The sequence below is a fragment of the Accipiter gentilis genome, chromosome 34 (assembly GCF_929443795.1).
Source record: "Accipiter gentilis chromosome 34, bAccGen1.1, whole genome shotgun sequence".
Classification (NCBI taxonomy): domain Eukaryota; kingdom Metazoa; phylum Chordata; class Aves; order Accipitriformes; family Accipitridae; genus Astur; species Astur gentilis.
Genome location: NC_064913.1, coordinates 15,316,281 through 15,332,008, shown reverse-complemented (window position 1 = coordinate 15,332,008; position 15,728 = coordinate 15,316,281). Strand labels below are relative to the sequence as shown.

Below are 15,728 nucleotides of genomic sequence, written 5' to 3'. Positions count from 1 at the left end.
GAGCTCTGCAGATCACTTGGGAAGACCATGACGCGCAGGAATTAACGCACGCAGTTAACTAAGCATTTTATCGAGAGGAATTCTTGCTAGATGCTAGAACCTGGGATTTTGTTGTTGTTGTTGCTGTTCTTGTTACACAGAAGCCCTTTTAGTGGGCACTTTGTAACAGATTTTCAACAAACAAAGAACAACCGGGGTCGGTCACTCAGGGTGCGGGCTGGGCGCCATGGGGGCGAGTCCGGGCCCACGGGGGACCCGCTCCACAGGCGGGGACGCAGAGAGACGCCTTTAGAGTTCTGGAGACGGGAAAGCTGAAGAGGGAGGAAAAGAAGCAGCCGGCGGAGGAGAGCGGGGAAAAGGCGGACGGGGCGAGCAGGGGCTGAGGGGGGGACGGCGGCGCTGACCAGGCGGACCCCGGCTGCGGCGGGCAGGGGGTACCCTGCGAGCAAGCGAGGGTCGGCAGAGCCCCCTGCCCACCTCAGCCTTCGCCTGCCCGGGGCTGCCGCTCCCCGACGCGGGGCGGTGGCTCCGGGTCCGTCCGTCCCTCCCCGTTACCGCCTCCGCCGCCGCCTCCCCCGTCACTAGGCGATGCTGCAGCCAAGATGGCGGCGGGCGCTGAGTGAGAGAGAGCGGAGGCAGCGGTTCCCGCTCACGGCGGTCTCCCCGCCTCGGGAAGGGGAAGGCGGAGGGATGAGGCGAGTCCTCGGTGCCGGCTGGTCGTCGTGAGGGGCGCGGGCCGGCAGACGCCATGGCGGGGATTATCAAGAAGCAGATCCTGAAGCATCTCTCCAGGTCAGTGCGGCGCCGTGCCCCGGGTAGGCTGAGGCGGGCGGCGGCGGCACCTCCCGTTCCCGCGTCTCCGGGCGGAGAGCGGCCGCCGGGGCCTGGAGCGGGGCGGGGGGACCGGGCTTCGTTCAGCCCGCCGAGGGTGGAGCTGGAGCCGCCTCCTCGGGGCGACTCTTGGGGGCGGCCGGTTGCTTGTGCGGGGCTGTCCGGCGCTGACAGCCGCATCCACGGCCCCTAGTCGCCCCCCCCCCCCCTCGCTCGGTGCCCCAAGGCGCCCGCCTGAGGCGAGGAGGGGGCTCGGCCTGCCTGGCGCAGGAGTGAGTCACCGCCGGGCTCCGGTCGCCTCCCCGCCGGGCAGACGGTGCCCGCCCCCGCAGCACCGAGCCGAGCCGGGCGGGGGCTGCCGTGGCAGCAGGCCCGAGCCCCCCCTCCCCGGGAGTGGGAGCTGAGGGGGCCCGCGGGGCTTCCCCCCCCCCGCCTCAGAGCGGCCTGTGGCGGCGAGAAGGGGTGCGAGGGGGAGCGTGGAAAAGAACGGGGGAAAAAACCTCAAATCTCGTCGTAATTCAAAGGCGGCGGGGTGTGTGTGTGTGTGTGTTCACAGGCGCCGTCCCGGCTGGTACGCTGGGTGGGGGTGCGGGGGGGCTCGGGGTGTGTCGTGGCGGGTCCTGTCGCGACATCTGAGCTTTCGCAGGCGCAGGTGAGGGCTCCTGACAAAGGAGACGCGTTCCGGTGCACGGCCAAAAGGGGGAAGTAAGTTCGACGTTTTCGGGGTGCCTGGAATCCTATCTGACGTGCCTCGTGGGTTAGAACGGAAAAAAACAAAGGGAAAAAAAACCCCAAACCCTCTACGGTAAAATCTTGTAGCTGTCAATGTCACCTGCTGGAAAAACTACAGGAAGTACACAACCCGATTGATACGATTTTGAAAAGCCACTTTACGTTTCTCCCGTTTTCTAAAGAGAGACAAAAACCTCTCAGGTACTTGATGTGTCATGATACTGCAGCGTTGTTATTCTTCGGAGTTTACTTTTATAAATTAAAAAAATACAGCCTGAAATGTTTGTCCCTTATTTGCTTATTTTTTTCAAAATGTTTTATTCTATTTTTGTGTGGTATTTCTGACAGGTGTTTATTTTCATCAGTGCTAATAAATAGAAAAAATCAAACCGAATTAAATGACAGATTGTCACTGGACTAACCTGTTGATGATGCACAAGGAAAACACAATTCTCATCCCAAATCCTTTGATATCTATCCTCTAAAGATGATGTATGAAGCAGTAGTAGAATAATTTTTCTCCCTCGCCCTACTCCTGGCTGGGAATGCTGGTAAAGAGATCTTGTTTTCACATGAAAATAACTGAGCACTGTGTGAATGGAAATGCAATATGAAGATGTCATCAGCCTTGAGTCAAATGATTGTGACAAGTTTCATCATTTTTAAAAAGCTTATGGAATATATCTAACAATTTGAGGTTTGCAAGCTGAAGTTGAGGCTTATGATCTACACTATGTCGACATTAAAAGAGTGTGTTCGCTACCTAAAATATAGATAGTAGTATTATTAGCCCCTTATTATGGGTGTTCTTAATCACATGATCAGATAATATCTTTTCTCCCTGCAGAACTGGTGCTTCAGTGGTTCCAGAAGTTGGTTACACAAGAAATCAGAATTCAAATGACATGAACACCTGTAAATCTGGTGGCTTTTTAAATTTGAGGAACTTGGTTTTCCAACAAAAATGATAATGTTGTTCTTTATTTCAGGTTTTTCTTTAATACAATTTATAAGAACATGATTAAGGTAGGCTTCACGACACTGTTTTATTTCAGTGTGGAGCCACATACGTAAGAATTTCCTGTAATAAAGAGGGTGCCAAAGGAGACTTTCACTTCGTACTGTATTACTATATTGGTTCCTGTTCTGCAGTTTTCATAGTTCCTCAAAACTGACACCTATCTGCCATCTTCAGCAAAGCAGGTATTAGTGGCAGGATTAAAATGTACTGGAAGAAGTCCATATATAATAAATGAAAAGTGGAAAGAATTATCCTGTTATCTCAATTTACTTTCATTTTTGATGATTGCATTTATGTTTGAAGAATGCCAAGTCTAGTATGTACTTCAAAAACCAGAAGATATGAACTTTGTACCTTCATTTACAGAGAAGTACTTTCCTTTTTTTGCCACAAATCACAGAATTGCAGAATGGTTGAAGTTGGAAGGGATCTCTGGAGGTCAGCTTGTCCCCCAAATCATCATTGATTTAGCAATATTTGCTGTGAAGATTGCTGCAATATCTGTTACTGATCTGTTAGCCATTTTCAGCTTTCTTACTATCTAGATGCTCTATATGCAAATGTAAAAGCGTTGTGTCATTCAGCAGCGTAGTTTCCATTTAGCAGTTTACAGTGTTTTTTAGATGAACTGATACGGACACTGGTGTTGCGAAGGAGCCTGTTAGCTAGGGAAAGTTTTTATGTAGGTATGAGTCTTAAAAGTCTGAGATCAAGAAGAAGAGGAAGATCCAAACTGCATTTTGGAACAGTTTTGGTATCTTAAATGACTTTTTACCTTTGTAAAAGTTTTGTCTTATTGCTGTGTTACGGCTTAAGAACAGTGAAGGTAGTAGAGCTTATTTACTCAGCTTGTAACAAAGCTGTATCTTATGTCAGGATTTGGTGATGAGATTTAGCTTTCTCATAATCTTTTAAAAACTTTTTAAATATAAGCTGTGTCCTCTGTCTTCAACATGTGTTGCTCTTCTCCAAGGCTGCGGAAGAAAATGAGGAGGGAAGGGGGTGGGAACACAATACTTCTTTTTGTTGTTCTTCAGATTATGTGGCGCTTGGCGTAGGATATGAAATTAATGCTATCTGCTAGAGCTGAAGAGATGAGTTTGTCATTTGGAGGCTTTAATTTTTGTCAGCTCCATATTGTGTTAGATTTGGGGATTTTGTGAATGTGGATGGTGAAGTGTCTTTATTTCATAACACACGTGCCCTAAAATGAAACAAGTATCTGGATCATGGCACTATCCTTTACAAAGGTAGGAATGAGACACTGTGCGTAGGACTCTTCTGTGTAGTGTTGGGATCCCTTACTCTTACTGTGAAGGTTTTCCCCAGTGAACTAAAACTTGTGTTGAATCTTCACCTGTGCTGTTACATGCTTTCACAGGTGAGAGATTTCTTGTTGAACAGCACCTTTTATTGCAGCATTTTCCATGCACTGCTCTGCTATGATAAGAGCAGATACCTTTCAGCGTTACTTCTTTTTCCTTAGTTAGACTTTGTAGGCAAGTGTGTAAAAAGATGGTGTTAAAGATTTCCAGTAGGACTCCAGATTGCACTATGCAAGTTCACAATAGTGTTCCTGTTATACTGTCTGTGGCTATAAGGGGATCATATCCACCACAGGGGTTTGAATCTTGAGTTGTTTGGATCCAAGATATTGACAGAGATTGGGTGTTACTGACACAGACTTGTATAAGGGTTTTTCAGGTGTTTTTTGGCTTTTAGTATCATTGTCTGAAATTCCTGTTCTAGTTAATGAGTGGTCTGAGTCTTCTGTGTAAGTATCTGCAATATCCATGCCTTTCTGTGAAAAACAGTTTTGTTTATCAGAATATATCTAAGCAGCATGAAGGAAAGCTTACAAACTTTGCCTCTATGTTGAGTTGAACAGCTCCACTGAGTATAACATTCTTCATCTCAATTAGATATTAACTCTTAAGTTTACCAATGATAACACATGCTTCAACTTAAAAAATACATTCTTTGTTTGAACCTTATTTGCTATTTTCACAAAGAAAACAGTAAGAGGTTTAAAAGTGTTTGGTATGGCAGAAACCCCAGTTGTTTTCGGTTTATGTAGCATTCTTCATGAACTTAGACCCTTGCTTTTGCTCACCTGAGGCAATAGATGTGAAAATACTAACATTTCAGTAGAAGAAAATTGCAATAAATTTTGTGACAATTTTTTTCACCTCATAGTTGGGAAATCATTCTAAAATGCGTATGAAGATTGATTTTACAAAGAATAGCATACTAATTGTATGGATATCAGGAATCAGCTGATCCTGCTGTAAACACTGATATCCTACATCATCTGGTACAACTTCACTGATACATGTGCTACCTAAATATTTGACCTGTGTATCACCCTGCTTTTATAGCAGCAAGACATTCCTGTTTGGTGAGGGATGTTGCCATCTCAAGAGATCTGAGGTGACTCCTTTTAGAATCTATCATGTAACATCTTTATTTGGCCAGAATGGGCTCATTCCTTCCTGTAACTAGATGACCAAAATTGTTTGGATGAACTTTGAAACTTCTGCTAGTAGCAAAAGAAGTAGAATTTTTGCTTATTGTCAGTTTTGTGTATTCCACTTCTATGTCACTTTAGTTTTGTGGAAGTTACCTGATTCTTTTAGCCAGCCATAGAACACAAAGTGTGTCCTTTTCCTAGACTAAGTGTAAACCAGCTTCTCTCTTTGCTTTGTACTGAGGATTTTAGAGTGTATTCTATGCGACTGACTTTATTGGCTTGTGTAGTATGCGGGGAAAATTGCAAAACACAGTGTAGACAGATATAACAATCTACATTGTTCTGAATGAATCTATGTTGAATCTGAATGCTTACAGAAAGTGTTAGCATAATGTCTATCTTAAACAAATGCTGCACGTAGTGAAAGAACGAGTCTGAAAAAGGAGAGGTAGTAAAGGATTGGTGCTTGAGACAGCAGAAGAGAATGAGGAGAAGGAGCAATTTAAAGCTTCATTATAATCCTCTATTTCTTAAATTCCCTTATGTTTGAAATTCAATACTTTCTGTATTTACGTAGAGACTTAATGCCAACTGTTTTGTCTGTGTGAATGTGTTGGTAGTGTTCTGCTGAGCATAAAGGAGTCAATAAATGCTTTTTTCAACAAAAATAAAAAAAACCTTTCACTTTCTTCTGTTTTGTTAGTAGCTTCAAGGATGGTATTGCATTTTAAGCTTCTGTAACAGAACATCTTCCAAAAGGCCAAACTGAAATTGCTGTGGTGCTTTATGAAATTATAAAGGTATTTTGGCAATAAACCAGCAATAATGTATTTGCTGGTAGAATTCTTAATCATTATGTTTATTAAGATTTACTTTTAAATCTTGTGTTACATCTCAGAAAGATCTCTTAAGATTTCCTTAGCATTTGGGTTAATAAAATAAACTCACAGAATTTGACTTATCGTTTTCAGCTTACTTTACATTATGTTGCAAATGTATTATAAACCTGGATGCTGATTCTGCAGACATTTTATTGGTACAATTAAAGTTCTGCTGAAGCTTTGTTGAAGTCAGACAACTCTTATGTATACATAATAAAAATTAATGCATTTGCAGAATCAATAGGAATTAATGAGCAGGATTTTACTTGTATAGTATGTGATCGTTTTCTTTAAATGATTCTCAGAATAGTTTTACTGGGAAATAAGTTTCAGAATAAAAATGATGCTGAAGATTGCTTTGTGTTCAAGTAGGTGATACGCTAGTGTGAAGCATTCTCAAGAAAAAGGGTATTTATATAAAGCCTGTGAGGAATAAAATTGTGTCTTACGTTCAAATGATTATGAAGTATGTAAGAATCAAAACAAAGCCCACAGTTACATTTTTTAAAATTTGGTATTTCTCCTGCTTAAGCCTTAGCGTGGTTTTTTGGTTTTGTTTTTTTTTTTTACATCAAAGGGTTATAAAAGGATGTACTAAATAACCTCCGGAGGGAGAGGTGCTTGTTAAAGTGTATTTTGCTTTATTTTCTGCTTTCTTTTACAAGCAGATTGGGCAAAGGAGATCAGATAATTTCTGATAAAACATTAATGGAATTATGAAGTCTTACATGAAGTGATTTGTTTCACAGATTTTTTGCGAATCATGAGAGTAATTGCTACCAAGTAATTACACAACATACCTAGGTTTTGGCTGCTTGCAGGGAAGCCCAGGTTTCTCAATCCGGTAGCTCCCGCAGAAGTTCTTACATACATCTTTGTGGAGATGGTGTTAACCAGGGTTCAGATCTCTTCATTGACTCCTCTTTTCATGGGAAGAAACAGGAGAGGAAAAGTAAAAAAAGAGCTGCAACTCAGGCTGTGGCATTTAGTACTTCCAGGCTCCCCTCTGGATGTACGAGCCTTGCTGTGTGAAGAATGCCCCCAGCCCAGGTTTTGTGGCAGCTTACCATATAGCTTGAGAACACCAGAGCTTTTATTCTCTCGGAGAAGTTGGCTGCTTCTGTTATCTGACTGCCAAAGAAGCAGCCTTGGGATCCAGCTACCTAGGAATCTGGAATTTACGTGGTTGCTTACTCCCGGAACAATTCTCGTATTGTAGTTGCTCCCGTTGCTGGGGATCTGGAGGTCTGCCAAAAAAAAAATATCCCTTGTAACTAAGTATCTGTAATTCACTTTAGTGGTAAATTTCCTAAATATTGTTCAAATATCCCAACAACCTGCCTACTAAGGGCACTGTCCAAATACTTGGATTGTATTGTACCCAAAAGCGTAAAAGTGTAGGAATTATACTTAGGCTGAGGCATCTTTTTAAAGTGAAGACAGTTAACAGAAAATTTCTTTCTTTAAATTACTGCATGGTTTGCCAAATTAAAGATTCTCATTTTCAATTTTTGAGAAGCTTAATGTACTAAAATTTCATAGCCTGCAAAATCAGAATGTCAAGCATGTGCAGGTCTTTGTAGTACTGCCTCAAATACAAAAAAAAAAAAAGCAAGAAATCCTGTTCCCTTAACTGTGTAGAGTCATGTTTCTTTAGTGTGAATTTTGAATAAGTGAAGTTGAGACACCATGAATAGGGACAAATAATGTGGGCTGAGAAATCACAGGCTAGGCAAAACAAAACTGAAAAATTGTCTCCCATTTAAAAATAAAATAAAAACCTCTTATGCTGTGTCTCCAGTCTATCTTCCTTCTCACATTCCAAATATACTTACTATCTCTGAAACCACTTGGCTATATTATATAGACCTTTTCTGCAAGATTAAAATTTTCTCCGTAAGCTGTTCATTTAAACATGGCTGCAGTATTGTAGTATCAGACAGCAAGGAATGTTCTTATGGGAATCTAGCATTTTACAGAGATCCGTTTCCTTTTTAGTTCTATGATGTCATGATGTGTAACAAACTGTTGTAACTGCAGTTATCTTTAGCTAAAACTCTTACGTTATTGTATCACTCCTTTTTCCCTTTGAACTTGATCCCTTGTGTGTCCCCTGTGTCCCGTTCCCTGCAGCGATCCCAGCTGGCTCTGGTGGAGATTGGTTTGCTGTGAATATCCTTACCACCAAAATGAGTACCAGAAGCTTCTCAGAAGCCGTGGCAACTGACCACTTGCTTTCACCAGGAATAGGGGCCTTTTGTCTGAATACCTTGCCCTCAGGTAACTTCCCCTCTCCCACCTTTGTAGAGTAAATGTAAGAGGTGGTCTGTGTTTATATAAACTTGGGAGTGAAATGAGCTCTATAAAATATTAATTCTGTTTTCTTTCCTGTTTGGTTTTGTAACTTAAAATTCTGCAAAAAATAATTGTTTGCTGTGCAGCTATGTGTATTGGGTTTGGGTTTTTTTGTTTTGGTTTGGTTTGGTTTTTTTTAAGTCCTGAACAAAATTTGCAAAAGTGGTTTGTGAAGTAAATCAGCAATCCCATTATAAACGTATCTTTATGTATGTTTTCTAGACGTAGTCTTCTAGGTGTTTCTCAATATCTTTAGGCTGTTTGACATTTGCTGTTTATCATTTACACCTATTTAATTCCTTTTTGTAACTTGATGTTTATTACCTCTGTATTGATAGATATTTGAAGGATCACTCAGCTTTTTACCTAGTTTACAGAAGAGAATAGCTGATTTTTTTTAATTAAAATAGTCCTTTTAGTTAATGTCTTGCTGAAAAATCTTATTTTGTTCTGAGATCTGATTGGTTAGCATTAAAAAGATGTCTGCTAATATCACATTAATAAATGATGTGGTTTCCAAAAGGCAGATGTTGTCATGCTTTTACATGGCACTGTTGTTTCTTAATTTTAAATTTATTAAATTATTTTGCATCAAGTGGCTTTTCTTTGCATTAGGTGCAGAATGTTGTATTTTGAGTGGAATTTAATAGTTACCAAGTATAAGCAAGTTCTCAAAATGTGCGGTGTTATTTTTGCTGCTTGCAATGTGGAAGTTGTGTATACCTTGCTACATATGGTTTAGTACATGAGGATTTTATGTTATCTTGTACTCAATGTATGCATTAAGATCTGTCATGTATAGGATTGTCATGTTTGAAACAAGTTTTTGGGGTTTGATAATACTGACCATTTCTATGCTTGCATGAGTGGTGTGTGAAAATACTCATGGAGTAGAAAAGCCAGTATCGGTCTGTGTGAGGATTTACCATAAAGGAAAGAGAAATTGCTTGAGCAATATTTTACTTGCAAGATGATTATAATTCATGCAGTGTAAGCTCCTCATTTATGCACAGTGCTTGGCTATGTCTGAGCAGATCTGCTGCATGACACATAATTAGATAATAGCCATTGATGACAGCAGCTGTTTGAGTTCTGCCTGTACCCAAAAAGCAACCAATACAGTTTTTCCAAATAGAAAGAAAATAATTTCCTGTATGTATTATTACAGAATTAACTGGGGGAAGCTTTATGTACTGTCAAGAGAGTTGGTGGGAATGTCAGTATTTGAGGAGGTATGGAATGGGTCTTGAGTGAACGGATGAGTGTACTAAGCTGTCTTTAGGAAGTCAGCTGGAGTAGTCGTCCACGCCGAAGTCCTGTGTCATGATGAAGTGGAGGCAATTATTTGGAAAGCATCAGCAAAGCAGATGTACCATTCAGCACTTCACCTCCTCGGATGGGAGAAATAAGGGGGGTGGTGTGACACCGCACCAGACGCATTACACAAATACAGGTTGGTTGTTGAGTCGGGGTCCTCATTAGTGCCTGGAAAGGAAGATCTGTCTTCAGACTTTGATAAGTCAGAAGGCCTGATGAGTGTTAGGTGGTTCAGGTCCTGTAGAGTAGCCTGACAAGTCCCACCTGAAACTGTAGGGTTGTAGGTAGTGTTTTGGACTTGACTAGTGTGCTATAAGTTGTGGCCAGCTGAGAGCAGTAGGTCCAGGCTGGGTGTGCAAACTGGAATGTTCTGTCCTGCTCCAGACGGTTGGCCTGGGAGCACCTTGGCAAGATGCTGCGCAGCGGATCGTGCAGACCCTCTCCATGCTGGACATCCAGTGGGCCATGCAGGGTTCTCCATCTTGCACTGAGCCACCAAATGCACACCTGACCTGATTCTACAGAAGTTCAAGGTGTGATTAAATAGAGCATGGAGGCATTCGTGTGGGGTGGCCACATTACCCATGAGTAAAGGGGTGATACCCTTCTCCTGTACAAATTGATGTTGGAGGGTATAAGAAGGTGCCAGTCAGGTATCATAGGTACTGAGGGGTGTACTTGTAAAGTCTGGTGACAGATGTAGCTGCTGCAGTGGGTATTGCGTTTAGGAGTCCCTCGTGATTCCCTATAGCTTGCAGAATGAGGGAATGGTAGCCCTTGCAGTTCATCTACAGATAGGGGCTTCTTGGGAGGAAACTGCATGGTATTTGGGAATCTATGCAGGACACAACATTGCTGATATAGATGACTTCTGGATAAAGACTGGAAGATAGCCTCTCAGACCACCAAAGTTCTGTCCGCTGTAGATTTGCCTGCTGGTTACCTGCTGTCTACTGACAGTGGTGGTGAGATTTTACAGTGCTATGGCAATGCTGTCTTCCTGGTGCAGACTGTGAGAGTGCCATTGTTTGCAGGACTGTTTTTGTTCAGAAATATTAAACTTTATCCTCACAAGTGTTTATTTTCAACCTAATGTACTGTGAATATTCTTAAAGAACTTAAGTGTTTATGTGTCATAGCGAATCCGGTTAATCTTACTGTGTTGTAGGCATAAAAGGTATTACCTCTCCCTACAAACCCTACCACAAGTACCTTAATTTTTTTTTTTTTTTTTTTTTTATTCTTTGAAGCTTCTGATTTTGGTACTGTATTCTATCCTGATGTTTTCTTGGGCATTAAAATGTTCTGCAATCAGTGTTTCCTTTTACTGGCTTTAAATGTGTTCTCTTTTAGTTTTGTGTGTGTTTTTGTTCTTATGTTAAGATAAATGAGCATCCAATTAACTTTTTGTGTAGTGTTCATTACTTTGTCATAAATGTTTTTGTTTATCCTCTTTGTTTCTTAATTAGTGTTAATATTTTCAGAAATGGATGCAGTGTCCAAGATGAGGGCATGCCATCATATTTTGTGGTGATATTTAGTACTACCTACCATTCATTTTTTGTACATAGACGTACTTTAACCTTCATGTATCCCAGACAGTTTTTCACCCTCTCGTATCTTCCAGCTTTATTTCCTAAAAACATACCTTTCCCTTAGAACCCGGTAGTTTCCATGAACTGTATCTTCAAATGTTCAGTATTTTGCATCATCAATGAGTTGGGTGTTGCTGCAAAGCCATTTGCTGATGTCTTGGGTTCCTCAGAAGGTCAGTTTTCTGTGGACTTGATGAATGTGACTTTAATGTTATCTGTCAACTTTTACACATTTTAACTCAGCCTGCAGAGCTAAAAGTCATTTACTACACATCTTACATAAACCATATTTAATGGTTTCTTTCTGGGTGAAATACTACTTCAATACACTGCATTAAAATTAAAATGTCCCTAGGACAGCCAGGATTCACTCAAAGGTTTCTGTTACTTCATAGTTCACCAAGTTTTTCTAGGGCATTACTAAATATACTCAGTGCCTTTGGGATTCTACGTATCCTTTGGACATAATAGATATTGCTGCTCTTGCAGTCTTCTGGCCAATTCCTACTAACCTTAAGCCTTTACTGTATAGTTAATTTTTGTAGCAGCTTTTGTGATGCTTTTTGGTTGATGTTTTTTAAAATACTAAGAGAAGATTTCAGTTGCTTGATTCTAATCTTGTTTCATAGGTCTGAAGGATTAAAATAGACATCTTTTACGGAAGTTTGGGGGTTGTATTTGTTGTTGTTGGTTTTTTCCCTGGTCTATCACATCCACGCAAAATTTTCATTAGTGCCTTACCGTTTCAATACAGGTCAATCACTTGTTGCATCTGTAAAGTCTGTCTTTGGTCTGTGAGCCGTTCACTTAACGGCAGCTAAATCTTTAATCCTGTATGACTCTAGTCTGTCTCACATTTTCTCTCCTGTGATACCTGAATCAAGAAGGGCATGCTACTAAGAACTTTTCTGTCTGTCATTGTGCTTGATGTTTCTGGTATGTAGAGTTGTTTTTTAATCTAGGGAGTCTGTCTTTTTCTCACCTAGGACTTGCTGCCATCTAAATAGGTATAAGCATCTTGGTACTTTGGACTTAACCAATGATGTGCTGCCTTGGGGAAAAGTATAGCAGGTGGTGTTTTGCTTCTGAGACACGATACTTCTGGCTACAGGAAAGAAAATACGAGAGAGGAAATTGTTATGTTGCCTGCAGCATGCTATTTGCTGTGACTTTATTTTTTTTTCTTATTTAAAGGTGAGAGGGATTTAGGGTTTTTTATTATTTTTATTTTTAAGATCAAAACTGCTGTTGAAAATCAGCTTTGATTTGTGGTGTTACACCGGATGAGAGGAAGTCACTTATAACAGCACACACTCTGGTGATCCCAATGATTTGTTTCTGTGGCAGATTTGACAAAGAGTTAGTTCTGTTCCACTTCTATTTAAACACAATAGAAGTGGTACAGTGAGCAGAATGATGGTAGACTTCCTTCTCTCTGTTACCTAGAGCTGTGTGAAGCTGATAATCTTATCAGAAACTCAACTGATAAAAAACCTGGTTTTCTTGCTTCAGAAACGTAGAGTACCTTTGTGGTCTGATAACATGGTTCAGCCAGGAACAGGAAAAATACCCAGTTATCTTTCTGTTCCATTTCTGCTGTATTGATGCAGTTGCCAGCGCTTGGTAGGTCATGCTTCCCTTTTTCAGAGCTGTTTGGTTTGAACCATACATCTTTTTAAGGAGTTCTAGTTCATAATAAGGAGATAAGCAACACATGTGGCACATATTATGATTTAATAGTCTGTCATGATTAAAGCATACATGCAGGATCAAATCACTGAAGGAAGTTTATTTAAAATCAAGGGAGGCATATGGTAGAGGCAGGTGGAAGAGATTGTATATTGAGTAGATGTGCAAAACAGCTGAGAATCCTGTGTCCATATGCAATCCAGACTTCTGTTATTTCTCTGTTAAATCCAGAGGTTGGAGTTTCTGTTGATGAACTTGACATCTGATATTCTCTCCAAACTTTTGAGGAACACTACTCTAAGCTTCATATGTGGTCTGTGGCCTTCATTATACAAATCATATACCATAAACCATGTGTTCTCAAGAGAAGTGTTTTCCCCTGTCTTCTCTACTGGTTTTTGGTTGTTTTTTTGTTTCTAGTTTTACTTCTTGGCCATCTTCTCTGCAAGCATAGTGGAGTGCTCCATTCAGAGCTCCAAGCCTGCATTGTTATAAACAAAACTTTAGAAAATAAATATTTCGGGCAAGGAAAAAAATTAATCTTCTGTGTAGATTTTTAGAGAGAAAAGAATGAAAAGAACAGAACTGTTGTGTTCCTGACAAAATACAATGATTGTAACTTAATACTCTACTTACAATTCTTACTACTGTGCTGTTATTGTGCAGTCTTACGCTTTTCACTAAACTCTTAATCTGTTCTCTGTAAATTAAAGTTGAACTGTCTGTCTAACTGCATGGTAGTACTTAGTGTGTGTGTATGTATATATGTACCCAAGGGAGCTTTGTCAGGCTGCTTGTGGTATCGATAACTTCATATTTCTGGATTCTTGCATTTAAAGTGTAAAATATTTTATAGCATTAATCTACCTCATAGAATTGAGTATTAGCATGAATTTCAATTCAGTTTTATCAGATATAGTAATTCAAACCTCAAATCGTATGTTTTGAGGAGGAAAGGTAGTTTGTGAAATTGAAGCTAAATCCGTGAAAAGAGTTTTGCTAAGAATATCTTGTGGTGTTAGCAAACCAAGTATGTATTACCTCAATAACAGTGATGTCTTACTGCCACAGCAAAACAGTGAAATGTAAATATTTGGTGAACTCAACCATGCCCTTTACTTACATTCCTCTTGCACTTCCCTTTTACTTTTCACTGTTCTGTTTTATTCACTTCTTGTACCGAGTAGTGGGTATTAGCACTCGGCCTGTTCCCTAGAAAAGGAACATCAGTCAGGAGTTCATGGGATGTTGTGCAGGGAAAGGGCCCTGTTGTCAAGGCCTCTGCTCCCAGTTTGACCCAGTTTTTAAGGAATAATTAACTCATTCTAAGGAATGAACACCAGGGTGAAAAACAAATGGCAAGAAGGGGGGGAGCTGTTTGCTTGTGCCAAGTAAAAGAGAAGAATGTGTGCATATAATGAAGTTGGTGATGTTAGTTCTGAGTAGTTATATGAAGAGCTCATAGAGAATTTTTAAATGGTTTTCCCTGATGAAAGATTTTTAATCATGAAACATTATGACACAATCAAAGATCTATAATTACTACATATTCAGAATTTCATGATTCTACCCTAACTTTATGGGAAGTACCTCTCTGCTTTACATAAAAATGGTATCATAAATATGATAGCCTAATAAGTTCTCAAAGTTCAAGCAATTAAACATTCTAGGTTACAGTACTAAGAGACACAGTAGTTCTTTAGATGTAGAGATAACTTGCCAACCTCCAAAGCCATGCTGCCTCCTCCTTAGCTTTTGCCTGGCAATAAATATTAGAAAATGTCTCCAACACCAGAATATTTAGAATAATACTAACATTGAATTTAATAATAAAATTAAAAGTTAATAGCATTAAAATATTAAATTGCAGATTTTATGTGGGTAGCAGTTTTGTCAGTCGTGACTACACCAAATCACAGCAAGTTCAGTAGAACTTGCACTAGCCACACATCAACGTGTCTGTGGTACGTCTTCTCCCCCAGTCTCTGTTGACTGAATGCGAAGCACACCAGAAAGAAAAGTCAAAGCACTCTGGCTAAGTGGGGCATGTCCTCGTTTGATGTACCATGGCATCCTAGAACAATATCATTTGGAGAACTGTGGTTGCCCTAAAGCTTTTTTTTTTAATTTTTAATTCAAAATGCTGTTCTTTTTGTCATTTGGTTCTTCTTTTAATTTTATGCATGAAGATCTGAATTCTTAGTTAGAATTTACAACGGGTGTGATCACATTGTGTTTTGCAGGGCTAGCTGCCCAAATAGGCCAACTTCTAATTTTTTTATTTTTTAAGTTAGAGGCTACCGTATAAAACTAAAAGCTTTTGCTGTTATATCAAGTAGTATGAAATGGTTCTAAGGTGCTGAAAATATCCAACAGACAAACAAAAGTGTATTCTATGGAACAACTGAGTTTAGAAGGAGCAGGGAAGTGGCACAGAAACGTTAAGTGTTGGCATCCTCGGTGGAAAATTAGCTCTGGACAAAGCAGATGGGGTTGTTGTGTATTATGAAGTTACTATGGGTTTTGGGGAAACACGACAGTCTCCTCAGCATCCACTCATCAGTCACATTCCAGCCTAGAAGTGGAATGAAGAGATCTGCTGCTGCAGGTGCCTCCACCTGAAATACCTTCTCACAGGTCACCTGTTAAGAGTTTTTTTTGGTGACTTGAAATGAAGGGTGTAGTCTCACAGGTGGAGATTCTCTTACGTCAGTCTGTGCTGAATGAAGTAGCACTCAGAGCATTTTTCCTTTCGCTGACTGCAGGAGAGGTAACAGATTCAAAGCAACGCTCTCAGAAAATTACAAAAAAAAGTAGAAAAGGCAGGGAGGGGAAAT

The 15,728-nt window shown here is 40.4% G+C and overlaps 1 protein-coding gene across 2 annotated transcripts in view; it reads left to right on the top strand.

Annotated features, from left to right (window-relative positions):
- Positions 1–587: 587 nt before the first annotated feature.
- The window catches only part of BLTP3B (bridge-like lipid transfer protein family member 3B), a 60,275-nt gene continuing 45,134 nt past the window's right edge, over positions 588–15,728 (top strand). The window contains exons 1-2 of one of the 2 annotated variants that reach the window (XM_049792293.1): positions 588–792; positions 8,069–8,215. Coding sequence is in view for 1 of the 2 variants with exons in the window: in XM_049792291.1 (XP_049648248.1) it covers positions 749–792 (44 nt within the window). In the remaining variant the exon portion in view is untranslated. The remainder of the gene's footprint in view (positions 793–8,068; positions 8,216–15,728) is intronic. The other variant, XM_049792291.1, reaches the window with a different exon arrangement.